Source organism: Parasteatoda tepidariorum, chromosome 6, assembly GCF_982258835.1.
Source record: "Parasteatoda tepidariorum strain Cologne lab strain chromosome 6, Ptep-v5.0, whole genome shotgun sequence".
NCBI classification, from domain to species: domain Eukaryota; kingdom Metazoa; phylum Arthropoda; class Arachnida; order Araneae; family Theridiidae; genus Parasteatoda; species Parasteatoda tepidariorum.
In genome coordinates, this window is record NC_141760.1 from 71,271,778 (window position 1) to 71,285,770 (window position 13,993).

The 13,993-nt window shown below is 28.2% G+C and overlaps 1 protein-coding gene across 2 annotated transcripts in view; it reads left to right on the top strand.

Annotated features, from left to right (window-relative positions):
* LOC107454114 (doublesex and mab-3 related transcription factor 3, truncated) overlaps positions 1–12,825 on the top strand; it is a 60,207-nt gene extending 47,382 nt beyond the window's left edge. For both annotated transcript variants that reach the window (XM_087166020.1, XM_043039140.3), the window contains exons 2-3: positions 1,258–1,631; positions 11,747–12,825. In XM_087166020.1, the coding sequence (XP_087022146.1) occupies positions 1,286–1,631; positions 11,747–12,456 (1,056 nt within the window). In that variant the 5' untranslated portion in view covers positions 1,258–1,285 and the 3' untranslated portion in view covers positions 12,457–12,825. The remainder of the gene's footprint in view (positions 1–1,257; positions 1,632–11,746) is intronic.
* The last annotated feature ends 1,168 nt before the right edge of the window (positions 12,826–13,993 follow it).

Sequence of the window (13,993 nt, forward strand, 5' to 3'; positions counted from 1 at the left end):
GACAATGTAAATTAGGCATTTTAGCAAGACTACGCATCAGCTCACAAGGCGAAAAAGACACAAGAGTTGTGCAAGACGCATTTGTCCGAACATGATTTCATCTGCTGACTGGCCACTCTGCTCACCAGATCTCAATTTTCTGGATTACGGCGTACGGTGTAGTTTGTAATCTATGTCCTACACTTAACCAGACAAAAGTTAAGACTCTCTAATGCAATTGTTTCGGCGGGGATAAAATATATAAAAATTAAAAGACTTGCGGCCCGTTGCGCGCTGCCCGTTTGAGCCTCAGAATCACTGAAAATGGCAAACTTTTGAAAGTCTGCTTTGTTTATTATTATTTGTTATTAGAAAAAGTCTGCTTTTTTTATTATTATTTGTTATATGTTTATTTATTTTTAATAAAATTTTAATAACAATTGTTTGTCCTGTTTTTTCCCACCAAGCTTCATAAATTTTTTTACATTTTGCTTAATTTTAAACTTAGCATAAACTTTTATAGGCCATTTTTTACATTTACAAAATACAAAATTTATTATTTAGATTTGATGTTTAATTTAAGCATTTAGCTAATATGTAAACATATGGCTCAGAAATGTAAGAAAAATTAATAATAAGTAAATATTTCAAGCGTTAAGGATTCATAAATTAAACTTAATTTTTTATGATAAATTGTTTCGAGTGCAGTATAATAATTTTCAATTCGTCTTGGAATCTAGCCCTTCTTTTTTTCCTTTAATTTTAGCAAAATTTTAGACTTTAATTATTTCATGATATTTTGCAATGTGACATCAGACTTCGTATTTCTTTTTTAAGTATAGACAGTTTTTCAAGTAGAATTAAAAAATATATATTTATTTAACTGATTATATAACATTTAATATTATTTTTCAAAATATTGCTGAAACACTGGAACCTATGCAATAATGCGTTAAAATGAAATAAATAAATAACTAAATAATTAAATTAAAGATACGGACTATTGAAATGAGTTAATTAGTTTTTTCTATCGGAAAAAGAGTTTTGTGAGTATATATAAATAAGATTTCTTACATTTCAGTTGCTAAATTGTTTTTTTTTTCTTTATAATCAAACAATTATAATTGTTGTGTTATGTTCAGACAAATACCAAAAGTTATAAATTTCAAATGTAAGTTTGTTTTCTCATTTTTCAAAAAAAAAAAAAAAAAAAAAAAAAAAAAAAAAATTAAATATTATTTTATTTTTATTTATAAAAATTACTGCTTATTTTTAAAGATTTTCATCTCAGTGTGATCGGGAACTGATGGAATCTCCAGATCTTGGAGTTCGAGGAGTTCGCCGACCCAAGTGCGCTAGGTGCCGAAATCATGGAGTTATCAGTTGGCTGAAAGGTCATAAGCGCCATTGTCGATTTAGGGACTGTGCATGTGCAAAATGTTCTTTAATTGCTGAAAGACAAAGAATCATGGCTGCACAGGTTGCTTTAAAAAGACAGCAGGCAGCTGAGGACGCCATTGCTATTGGCCTACGTGCTGTGGCCACTGGAACACCATTATCTTATTTACCTCCTGGGCCTATATTTGGTCTACCAATGGATGCTAACAAGAATCTTAAAGAACAAATGCAAAGGCAAGCAAGGAAAACTCCAGGTAATTTCTTTTAGTTATTTAGTTTTTTTGATTTTTTTTTATATTAATTCTCATATTAATTCTCTTTTTAAAAAATAAATCTTAGACTAGTATGCTATATTATTAAGTTTTATATATCATATGATTAAGAATAAATGAAATTTTATTTCTTGACACATTTAATCAATATTTTTTAAGGCATGTCATTTACACTTGTCAATATATTTATTCAGCTGATATAAAGAAAGGCTAAAATAATGGCAGGACAGTTAACAAAATGAATGATTAAATTAAAACTTAATAATGTAACTGGAAAAAAAAATCGATTATTTAGACGAAAGGTTTGCGTAATTTATCCTCTAATCCAGGAGCTGAATACATCTTGTCGAATAGATTTTACTTTTCATTTTTAATTTTAAAATGTTTTCCCTTTTTGAATCAGCATATAGATTCGAATTAGGCTTCGATCTATGAGTTTAAATCAGTCCATTTGCGAATAGCGTGTTAAACTTGGGCATTTATCGATGGCGGCTTATATTTTGTACAGCGAGATTCTTCGAAGTTCAGTTAGTCCGCATTCTTAAGTGAATTGCAATCTTTTGTGGTTACGATTCATTAAGCATTCCTGTATTTATGGAAAATTTTGAATTAACAAATTCATATAAGTGTGAAATGATCTTAAACATTGACAACGTAAATACTAGTAATATGATAGCTCTTACTCCCCTCTTTTAGTGTCTCAGAATTTAAAAAAGTTTTTTTTTTTAATTGTTTAGTTTAAAGACACAAACTCCGAAAACTATTAAGAAGACGATTTAGGAGTAATAATTATAACTTGAAGTATTAAGTATAACTTGAAGTATTAAGTATTAAAGGAAGAGCTTTGTCTTTTTAAAAACAAAAAGGTAAAACAAGTCTAACTTGCTCCAAAAAATAGGCAAATAAGTGCAAAAGATTTATTATTTAGTTATTTTTCTTTATAATACAATCTTAACACATTTGCTACTATATTGTACCCCACACTCTAGAATATAACTGTAAATTCTACAGAAAAAAAACATATTATTTTGATAGAAAATCTGTTTAAAGATAAATAAAGATTTTTTCTGTAATCGCTGGCAGCAAAAAAAAAAAAAAAAAAAAAAAAAAAAAAAGATTTTTTTTTTTCAAGCTAAATTTTCAAGCTAATCATAAAATAATTTTCAAGCTAATCATAAACGGATTAAAACTGACAATTTAAAATCTAGTTTTTGCCATCCAGTCGATTACATAAGAAAACTTCATATTTCTTCAAATCCTCTTACGATTATTTTCTGTACATGCTCGTACTTTTCAAGTACTTGCGTTTTTGACTGCAATCTAATCAGGAATTTTTTACATTTACACCGGAAATTATAGACGTTAAATTTATTTTTTTTAATTAAATTCAAAATTCAAGGAACTAGATAGTTGAAAAAAATTATACAAAAACTAATGCTCGAATTAAGGAAAATTAAAAATAATTAACAAAAGTACTTTTTGTTATCGTCTTCATAAAAAAAACATGACACATCTAAGAACTTTTTAGTATTTTTTGAAGGGTATGATAGACTTTGATATTGATAAAAAGTTATCACTGATTATTACAGCTTTTATGCTTTTTATGGAATACTGAAATATAAATTTGGCATATATATGGCATATATTCTCTATAAGTCTATATTTATCAATACCTCTTTTTGAATACTCTTTCCTAAACAAAATTGTTGGGTTTTTGAGTTCTTAACTTGCGTCTCAATGATTGCCCTATTAGTCTTATCTATACCTCGTAATCTTAAAAAATAAATGTAAATAATAGATTTATTACAATTAAATACTTTAAATTTACATTGAAGTAAGCATGGGCATTATCTACGAAATATTACTAAGTATTTTCCCCTAGCTGTCTTGGGCTACAAGCTGCACATATGCCTTTCAAATATGCTTGTTTGTGAAGCTAAAGGGGCTCGTACCAATACCTCGTACTCCCTCAATATTTTGCCAAAATGCAATTTTTTCTGATTTGATTGTTTAATTGAAAACGTTTTTTTTAATAACTGAACAAAAATTAAGATTATTACATCCACTATCCCATTTTTTCTATTCAAATCTTCTCTCGCTTATTATTATTATTATTTTTACTTCATCCGGCTTACTTTAGATTCCTCAAAGATAAAAGGTCACTTTTGAAACGAGAAAGGGATTTTAAATTATTGACTTAATAATCGTCTGCTTCAAAAATCTTTTTGGGCATTTTTGTTCCATGCACTAACTCGAGGGTGCTAGTAAAAGCAGCTGTTTGAAAAAGCAGGTGAAGTGAATATCGGTCTATTTTTTTAAAAGGGTAGAAAGAGATCGTTGATTAATAATTAAGGTTTCAGTAATGCACCCATTTTCTGAAATGTACTCGTCCATAAGTTTGATTTTTCGAAACGGGATCGTTTGTTTCATTTAAAATTTGAATTTTAACACTCGTAAGAAAAAAACAGTACCCTTAAAAATTTGACCTCTTTCCATTTTTTAAAACAAATTGCATTTCTCTTAAGGTAAGTGTAATATTATTATTTTGATAATACAGAAAATTATTGATTTAAATTGCATTAACTACATTAATGTCTAGTAATAAAACATAATTCTATTTTTCAAATTCATAGTTACTTCTACCGGTATATTTGCTAATTTTATCTGGATAAATTCAGAAATTGAATCAAAGCAAAACACATAAATAATAATAATAATAATTGCAGGAGGATGGTGTTATGCTGATATTAAGAAAGAAATAAAATCCGTCCCTTTCAATATAATAAATATCTCTATAAAAATAATCTATTTGTATTAAACTCTTTAGTGTTAAAGGTTTTACGAGAGAAACTCATTACCATACAACCATTGATACTTAAGAGAGGAATAAAAGGACATAATAAACTATGAATATTCATAACTCAATCTAAACTGTCACTAATCTAGCCAAAGCGTTAATTTCACTTTAAACTTTTTTTTACTGATAAGGGTTTTGCTTATTCGACATTTTTTTCACATTTGGTTAGCTATTTTTCTTCTTTTAAAGTTTATATTAATTAATATAATGCGCACCTTTAATATGAAAGCGTAAAATTAAAATTGTGTTTGGAAAATACTGTTATGAGCATGGCTCGAAAATTAAATTGCCCAACGTGAGCGTAACATGCATTCGTTACCCTTATATACCCGACCAAGCATGTAAATATTCAGAGATATCGTAAAATACCCATTAATCTCTCCTCAAATTTTGAGGAAATCCTTGAAAGCTGCGAATCAAAGTCACAGAAGAAAATTAAAATAATAAAATCGATTTTATTTTATAAGACCTAAATATTATTGAATTTAATTATCTAAATGAGAATTTATTAAACAAAGTTTTGACATTTTTCATTTCCCTAGTAATGTTCAGTAAAAAGTTTAATTTTACATAATTCAAACGCACACATTTAGTGCCTTGTGTTAAAGTGTTTGACAATTTTTTGAACTATTTGTTCCTTCTGCGCATAAATATCAGTTTTCATAATTGTCTAAAAATTAGAATAAATAATTTGCCTTCATTTTTATGTTTATTTCTAAATAAATACTCTTGTTTCAAAATGCATTTCTACTTGATTTAGAATATTTTATTTTTGAATTGTATGACTTAATGTCACTTACTTTAATTCATTCACTCCCTAGTGTCCATGAAAATGAAAAAAGAAAATTGCTATTTTCTTTTAAAATTAAGTTTTCTTATACCTTTTGTATCCTTAAAAAATTGTAATGTATCAAAAATAAAGTTTTCTTCTTTTCAAAACTATAAAAGTTCGTAGTTTTCATGTAATATGCAACAACTGTGTCTTCAAATCTATTTTTTGTCTCAAATCATGTTTTTAATAGAATTTTATTTCACTAAATTTCGATTTTTAATACAACGACATCGAGAATCGTCTTAAGGTGTGTCCTCTTATTATTTTTTTTTTAAATATATTATTTCCTATTTTAAGGAAACGTAGAAGTAGTTATGCGTTTTTGTCAGGATATTAAAAGTTTGCGAAATGCTCGCTGGGTGGTAAATTCTCTGTACAATTTAGTAAATGCATAAATGCAATTTTATGCATTTTAGTTTCAGTGTAAATAATTGTGTTTACATATTGACTACAATTTCAGTTGTTACTTTCATTTAAGTTATAAAACATTTTTAGTAGTTTTTTTTTAAACGAACTTTGCAGTAGCGAGGGGTTTTGTTCTATAAGTTGGATAAGTAGGGGAGAGTGGTGTCAATTGTAACATTTTTTACTTAACTATTTTTAACTAACAAAAAATCCAATATATTATTAGTATTAATTGACAGACGAGTAAAGTAGACTATCCTCTACTGGAAAAAAAATTAAATACCTGATTTTAAATATTATTATATTAGTTATTAACAATTTTTGACAGTCGTGCACTTGTTACAATTGTCCCCACTTACGGGGTCAATTGTAACAGTTCATAAATTCAACTAAAACATAGTTAATTATACATATTATCATAGTTGTGATATATTTTTTTATTGATCAAAATAGTAGTGATATTTTAGGAGTAAAAATAATAATGAGAGGAGACCTAAAGGGTTAAACTTTTAACTTTAAGGGGATAAAAATTTTAATTTATGCTGTGAAAGGTGACAAATAAAGCAATGCACATGCAACATAATATAAATGATATAGGAAACTATTGGTGGTTCTTAAAGAGTTAAGTAATGGTTTGTAAACATTAGATTATATGTTTTCAGCTGTTACAATCGTCCCTTTACTTATTGTTACAATCGTCCCCAAGACGCCATTTCAACTTCATGTGCTAAAAACAATGCTAGTTAATAAACAAAACTAATCTTTTTTTTCTGAAATGTTAATTAAGGTGTCCACTTACATATTCGGTTAATAATTTTTATTTGTTTAAACAAAATTACTTTGTTAGAATATAATATTCTAATACCAAAAAAAAGTACTTACATAGCGTGAAAATATCTTTTGTGATGTAACTCTTTCAAAAGTACATAAAAATGGCTGCCAGCAGGGGTGTACATGTAGATTTATTAAATACACCTTGTGTGCCACCTTGGAACCTAATCTAGAACGCAACACTCATAATATTTGCTCTGTTACAATCGTACCCTGTTACAATTGATCCCACTCCCCCCTATACATTTAGATTAAATGCTTTTCACTTGATTTTGTAAATATGTTTTTTTAATGCTGTCATTTCTCTCCAGTAGATATTATAAATGTTATAATGTACATTTAATATGAGTAAAATTCGCTTTATGATTACTTTAAACTTTTTTTCTTTCGATATGAACTCAAGTAAGTCCCTTAATTTCTCGTTTCACATACTTTATTTAAACTATTCGCATTTTTACATGCTTGGGAGTTATATGCATTTTGGTTTCAGTGTAAATTATTGTGTTCACATATTGACAACAGTTTCAGTTGTTACTTTCATTTAAGTTATAAAACGTTTGTAATCGTTCGTTTTAACAAACTTTGCAGTAAGAAATAGTTTTGTTCTGAAAGTTCAATAAATATACCTTTGAATCAAATGTTTTACATTTGATTTTGTAAATATATTTTGAAATGTTGTCCTTTCTTTTGAGTGAAGTAGGATGTGAGAAATATTTGCTTAATTATCATATTTTCAGATTCATTATTTAATTCATAATAAAATGCTAATAAAAAATAGAAAATTTAAAAAAAATTTTTTAATAAATTTATCATTTTAAGATAAAAATGCCATCGAAATTAAAAGGTGACCTATTAATGTCAGCTTTTTCAAAAAATTATTGGAGCCTGTGCCTATGATGTGAGTCACTAATATCCACGGAAGTTTGATTCAACACTATACAAAAATTTGCAGGTTCTTTAGTTTGTTACACAACGAGACTTAAAAATTAAAAGAAGATGAATTAAAAATGCACCGAGAAAGAAAAACAGGGTCATAACTCCCAGAATATGATAAAAATTACCGTGTTTCTAGCTCTTTGAAAGCACCAAAAAGTACAGTACTCCTTACTGCAGCTCTTTGGCAATGATTTCGGTAAAACTAACATTAAAATATTGTTTTAGAATGCATGTTAAAATTTGGTAAATGTGATAAAACTTGGAGATTTTATCACGATACTATAGAACATGCTCCAAAAACCATTTTTTTCAGTTAAACTTACTTTTCAGTTTTGTATTTATACTGAATGTGGGGCAATAAGAACTATAATTTTGCAAACCAAAATTTCCGGTAAACCTTTACAATGTGAAAGGAGTCTTTTACCATAAAAATAGTTTAAAAACCGTATGTTTTGTTTTCATAACCAGAATTATATTTATGTTTACCAGAAATGTCTTTGCGATACAGTACAGTAGTTTTACCAGAATTTTTTTCTCCATGTGAGATTAAAAAATGCTCCCAATAATTTTAATATTTTCAAAAACTGTAAGAATAATAATATTAAAAAAATCATATTTTACATAAAATCAATGTTTAGAAAATAATAAATTACATATTTTGTTTGAATATGCTTTTTTGGGAACATTTCGTTGGCACATTATTGAAGTATTTTAGGGCAAAAAAACTGTAAATTTTGCTTGGGATATTTTTGTGAGATAGTGGTATTTAGTATATTTCGTTATGTCATATGTGGAAATAAAGAATTATTTTGCATGAGAAAAATTGGAAGAATATTTAAAATCTTAAAATAATAAATATTGTTATTTTGTATCCTAATTTCATAATTAAATTTTTAAAGCTTCCGTTTTTAATCCAACAATTCTTTTAATATTTCTCTTGGACAATGCTCTATTACGTAACATATTCCTTTCAATATTATTATTATTTTATTTTATTTATTTACTTATTTTCGCGCAATTGAAAAGAATGCTTATTCAAAAATACACAGTTACAACTCTATATTGTTAGAATTTTAATTTTAAAATTATGGAAACGAAGAACAATAGAATCTTGAAGATTCATCTAATGACTGTCGATCCGGAAAAAAACGGACTTTTTTTAACTGTCCATTGCGGAGGCGCAAATTACGGTTGAAAGTGAATGAAATCGATCAATTTGACAGGGTGTCAAATTCCCTGAGAATTCCTGGTTTTGAGCTAAAATTACGTTTCTCAACAATTCAGGGTTTTCTGGATATTCCTGGTGAGTACGAACCCTAAAGAAAACTTAATTCTTTCCATTCTGAAGCAACTAATACGAACACAGCCAAGGAATTGTAAAATCATTAGCTTTGTCAACATTCCCTCCACACAATGAAAGCAGAATTCTTTACATTCCGCAGCAACTTATACAATCAAAGGAGTTAGATCTCAGAAAATCATGAACAAACTCGAATAATAATTATCACGCATTGAATAACCTAAATATAGTTAACAAGCATTAAAATCATTCAGATAATATCTTCAGATAAATTATTTCTTAAAAACAAAGATTTATTTCAACCAATCATAGCTAGTCCCTCTTCCATTCTGCAACCATGGAATGCAGATCCCATGAAATCTTAAGTAACGGGCCGTCATACCATTTCAACAGAATCAATGAATCGACGCCTTTTGATGAGGGTGTGTCCCAAGAGCTCCCATTCCTCCCAGCCAACGACTAGTATCAAGTAAATAAAGTAACTGCAGATCAGATTATTGAGTCGAGTTGCTGGCGGCCTATCGACATTGGGCCACTCGGGAATAGACCACTTACGGACCGGTAGCTAACAAACACGGGAACTAAACGAATTAGTTGGCTTTCTTAGTTTTCTCTTTTTTTTTTATTTTACCGCCAAGGCGAAACTCTCTTCAATATATGCTCTCGTACAAATAATACACGTCACTTTTGCGGAAGAATTACAGTAATTGCGTTACCACCACAAAAGTTTTATTCCGAAAGGATTGCTGAGAAAGATTTAGAACAGAGATTTCATGATGGTTTCTTTCCTTTTGGAATAGAATCTATTTGCCGTAACACTTTTATGGAAATTTTGTCTAGTTTTATTCTAAAGAGGGTTTTTTTTAGCACGAAAGTAATGATTAGAAAAATGATGCTGTTTTCTTAAAAGATTTTTTGTCTGTTTATTTATCGAAATCGGCAGAATAAATTTAATTTAGCAGTTTTTAAAATAGATTTTATTTTATAAGGTTGTGTATCAATTTTGCCTGTGTAAACTTAATATTGGAAGGGAACGTATTTTTTAAAAACTGTAGAATATTTTAAAATATTTTTTCATCATTATTTAATGAAATAGAATGAAAATGTAAATTAGTCTAAATTATATTTCTTACTTTTATGTTCATATTTTACTCTTTTATATCTATGTGAAACAATTATAACGGAAGATGATTCTTTTTATTATCAACACGAGGCAATGTTCTTTATAATAAAATATATAGACTAATGAAACAAGTACAGACAATGTTGTTGCAACTGAATAACATTGAATTGTTGTTATGTCATCCCTACTACAAAAGTGCTCTTAAATGCTAAAGATTCTTTTGGTCAAGGTTTCGATTTCGAAGATTCGTTGAAGATATTTTCCCCAGATATCTTATTTGTGCGATATTAAAATTTTAAATTACTTTCACATTTTTACAGCAGTAGCCTTTTAAGGGCATGTTTGCAATATTCATTGATTTTTTTTATGTGGCAGTTTAAACGAAAGTAAAAAAGGAAAGTATACGAATTTATGAAGGGGTAACTTAACAAACGAAGTAAATATTAACTAAGCGCATGAATAACTTTTACCACATTTGTAAAATTAGCTAACGATATACAGTATACTTTCGTTGAGGCGTACGAGGTATTTCCTTCCTGGAATTTCGCTCGCTGAAAAGAAAAATCCAATGGAGGGAAAGAGCATTTTTTATTAGAATTCACATACGGATATGATTTAAAAATAAAAGTTAAAAGTTAAAATGTACGAATTAATGAAAAAAAACTTAGTAAATGTGCTAAATATCAACTAAGTAAGTGCTTTAACACTTACTATTTTTGTAAAATTAGTCAAAGGTATACAATATGTTTTCGATAATACGGTAACGGATTTTCCTTCCTTGAATTTCGTTTATTGAAAACAAAGATACTAATGAGAGAAAAAACATCCTTTATTATAATTCAAGTATGGACATGATTTAAAAATACGAGTTAAAAATGAAAACATACGAATTAATGAAAAGGTAATTTTACAAACATAGTGAATATTAACTAAGTGCATTAATAACTTACCACAATTGTAATATTAACCAATGATCTACAATATATTTTCGATAATAAAAAATAAAAAAAAAAGAAGAAGAAAGAAAATTCTTTTCTGAATTTCGTTTATTGAAAAGATATACAATGGGAGAAAAAACAACTTTTATTAAAATTCCCGCTTGGATATAATTTAAAAGCAAAAGTTAAGAAATATATGCGAATTCATGGAAAGATAACTGAATGTATCGCCCCATAATGGACTAAATGTTAACCAGAATGTACTCTCCATAATAGCAAATGTACTACATATTAACTAAGTGACTTTACTTTCAATTCTAAATGTGCTGCTTATCATTAAAAAAAAAAGGAAAAAAAAAAGCTGATTATGCACCCGCCGACAATTGGGAGCTTACTGTACTACGATTTTTTTTATATTTTTGTAAGAAAAGCATCCTATCCTGTTAATATGACGCAAATGTTTTTAAGTTTTACTGCCGTGTGATTGAAAAATCAACTTAAGCGACAGAAAATTCAAAATTGAGATTTCTATATATTTGGCATCTTCGTATGGTAAGCTACATATTGCAATTAAAAAAATAAATAGATGAACGAGTTTTCTTTTATCTTTTTTTTTTTCATTTGAAATTGTATTTTAGTGTTCATAACATTAGTAGTAGAAGGAAAATAGTTAAGTCACTTTTCTCGGAATCAATCGTAAAGAACTTACGTAGTTTTTTGAATTGTACTGCGGTATAAACATATCAAACCATTTCAAGGTAGTAAGTGTAAAAATTATGCTAGTTTTAATGATCTATCAGTTTAAGAATTTATCTTATATAGCTATAGAAGAAGTTGATTGTTCAATTTATAGAGAACTCTTCTTTTCTTTTCAGAGAAAGTAACACTAGAAAAAATGGATGGTTCGTCACCTTGCCATCCGGAGCAAAACAAATGCAAATCCCGATCCAACGGGCGTCCTCCGTCTTCAGACTTTCCAAGTCCTGGAGCACTTCCAGCAGATTTCAGACCAGGAAGATTAAGTCCAATAGAAATCTTACATCGAATTTTTCCAAACCAAAAGAAGACCGTCATGGAACTTGTTCTCCAAGGCACCAATGGTGATTTAGTAAAAGCCATTGAACATTTTCTGTCTGCCAATGATGCAATGTTCCTACCTCACCCACCAGTTTCATACGGTTACACTTTAACCAATCAGGATGTGCCTTTTGTGCCAAGACCAATGCCCAGGCTTACTCTGGGATCTATAAAGTCAGCTTTTACACCTCTCGCACCTCCAGCAGCACATGCAACAACTTCAGCAAGAACTAATGAAGAAACGAATATTTTTGGATCTGTTCCAAGGCTTTCTGAATCATCACTCTATGTACCATATTCTCTTGCTCAATCCTCGCATCTCCTACTGCAGCCCTGTCCTGCAGGATGCTTACAGTGCAGGCGGACATTTTCTCTGGTGCCTGATAGTGATACCCACTTGAGCACAACTCCTGATGATCAACAGCTTATAAAGGAAACATGCAATAGAACCCAAGAAGCAGTAGATTTGTCAGATAGATCGTGGCAAACGGGCAGTCCAAGCGGCTGATAAAAAAACGCAACATTCTAGTTCATCAAGACTTTATTAAATTTTTTTTATTTATTTTGCATCTATTGAAGTAAAGACAATAATATCATGTATATAACTATTTACAATAAATCAAAAGAAATTATAACTTGCTTCTGAAGAAAACAAACACTAAAATTTTGCAAAGAATTATGTTTTTGCGTTTGATAAAATCTAACAATAAATTTGTAGATACGAGAATACCAGGAAATTGTGTAAAAATATTTAATGTTTGCTGTATAATGTTATTGGGTATAGAAATAATGTATATATGTTGTAAATTATATAGAAATACCAAAGAAGTCAAATAACTGTAAATAAAAATGGATATTAAAATATGCTAATATATAATTCTTTGAAAATTTTATTTTATTTATCCATCATATTACAAATTGTAGCTTCTAAAATGTATTTCATTTGAGTGGAATTAAAAATCTAATATCAAATTATCAAATTTTCCGACATCAAAACTACGAAATAAAAAAATGCCTGCTTATATCTGATCAATTGTCTCCCTTTAATCTTTGCACAAATAAGAAGGGAAAAAAATCTAAGTAATTTAAAAGAATTTAAACACTTTTCGATATGGGTAAAACATTTTGTAGAAAGTAGCCTGTAGACTGCATTTGCTCATAAACAAAGAATTAATAAATTTAACGAGAAATATTTATAGTTTATTTGAATTCTCTTGGCGTATATTTATAGTTAAAATAAAATTAAAGGACTCCAGACAAGCCATTTTGGTAGCCAAGGAAATTATGAAGGCTAAGATTTAACGATCTTGAAAACAACTAGGGCGGCGCCGGACCAATTGCATAATGAGAGTAATGTGATTAACATCGAAAATACCACATCGATCACTTTAATTTTCAGACAGCGTATTTCTTGGACCTACCGATCTGAAAAGCTGTATAGGCTTCAAGCTATCACCAAGGTTAAGACCAACTTCTGCACAATAACAGCTTAGTACCTTAACCACTGAAACATCGTGCCTTACAAAATAAATTAAACTAGCGAAATTTTTTTTTAAAATTCCAAATTATTAAAATCAGTTAAATAATTATAATCATTTAATCATTTAGTACAATATAATATAATATAATATAATATAATATAATATAATATAATATAATATAATATAATATAATATAATATAATATAATATAATATAATATAATATAATATAATATAATATAATGTAATGTAATGTAATGTAATGTAATGTAATGTAATGTAATGTAATGTAATATAATATAATATAATATAATATAATATAATATAATATAATATAATATAATATAATATAATATAATATAATATAATATAATATAATATCAAAGAATTTTGCAGTGAGCTATAAGAAAGCATATTTAGTATTTACTCAACAAAGTCCAAATAAACCGTTTTCCTATGTTTCTATACATTTTATTTTATTAAATTTATTATTATTATTATTATTTTGACTCTCTAAAATATAGTCCCCCACCCCTCATGCCCCACTGAATTCTTCAACTCTCTA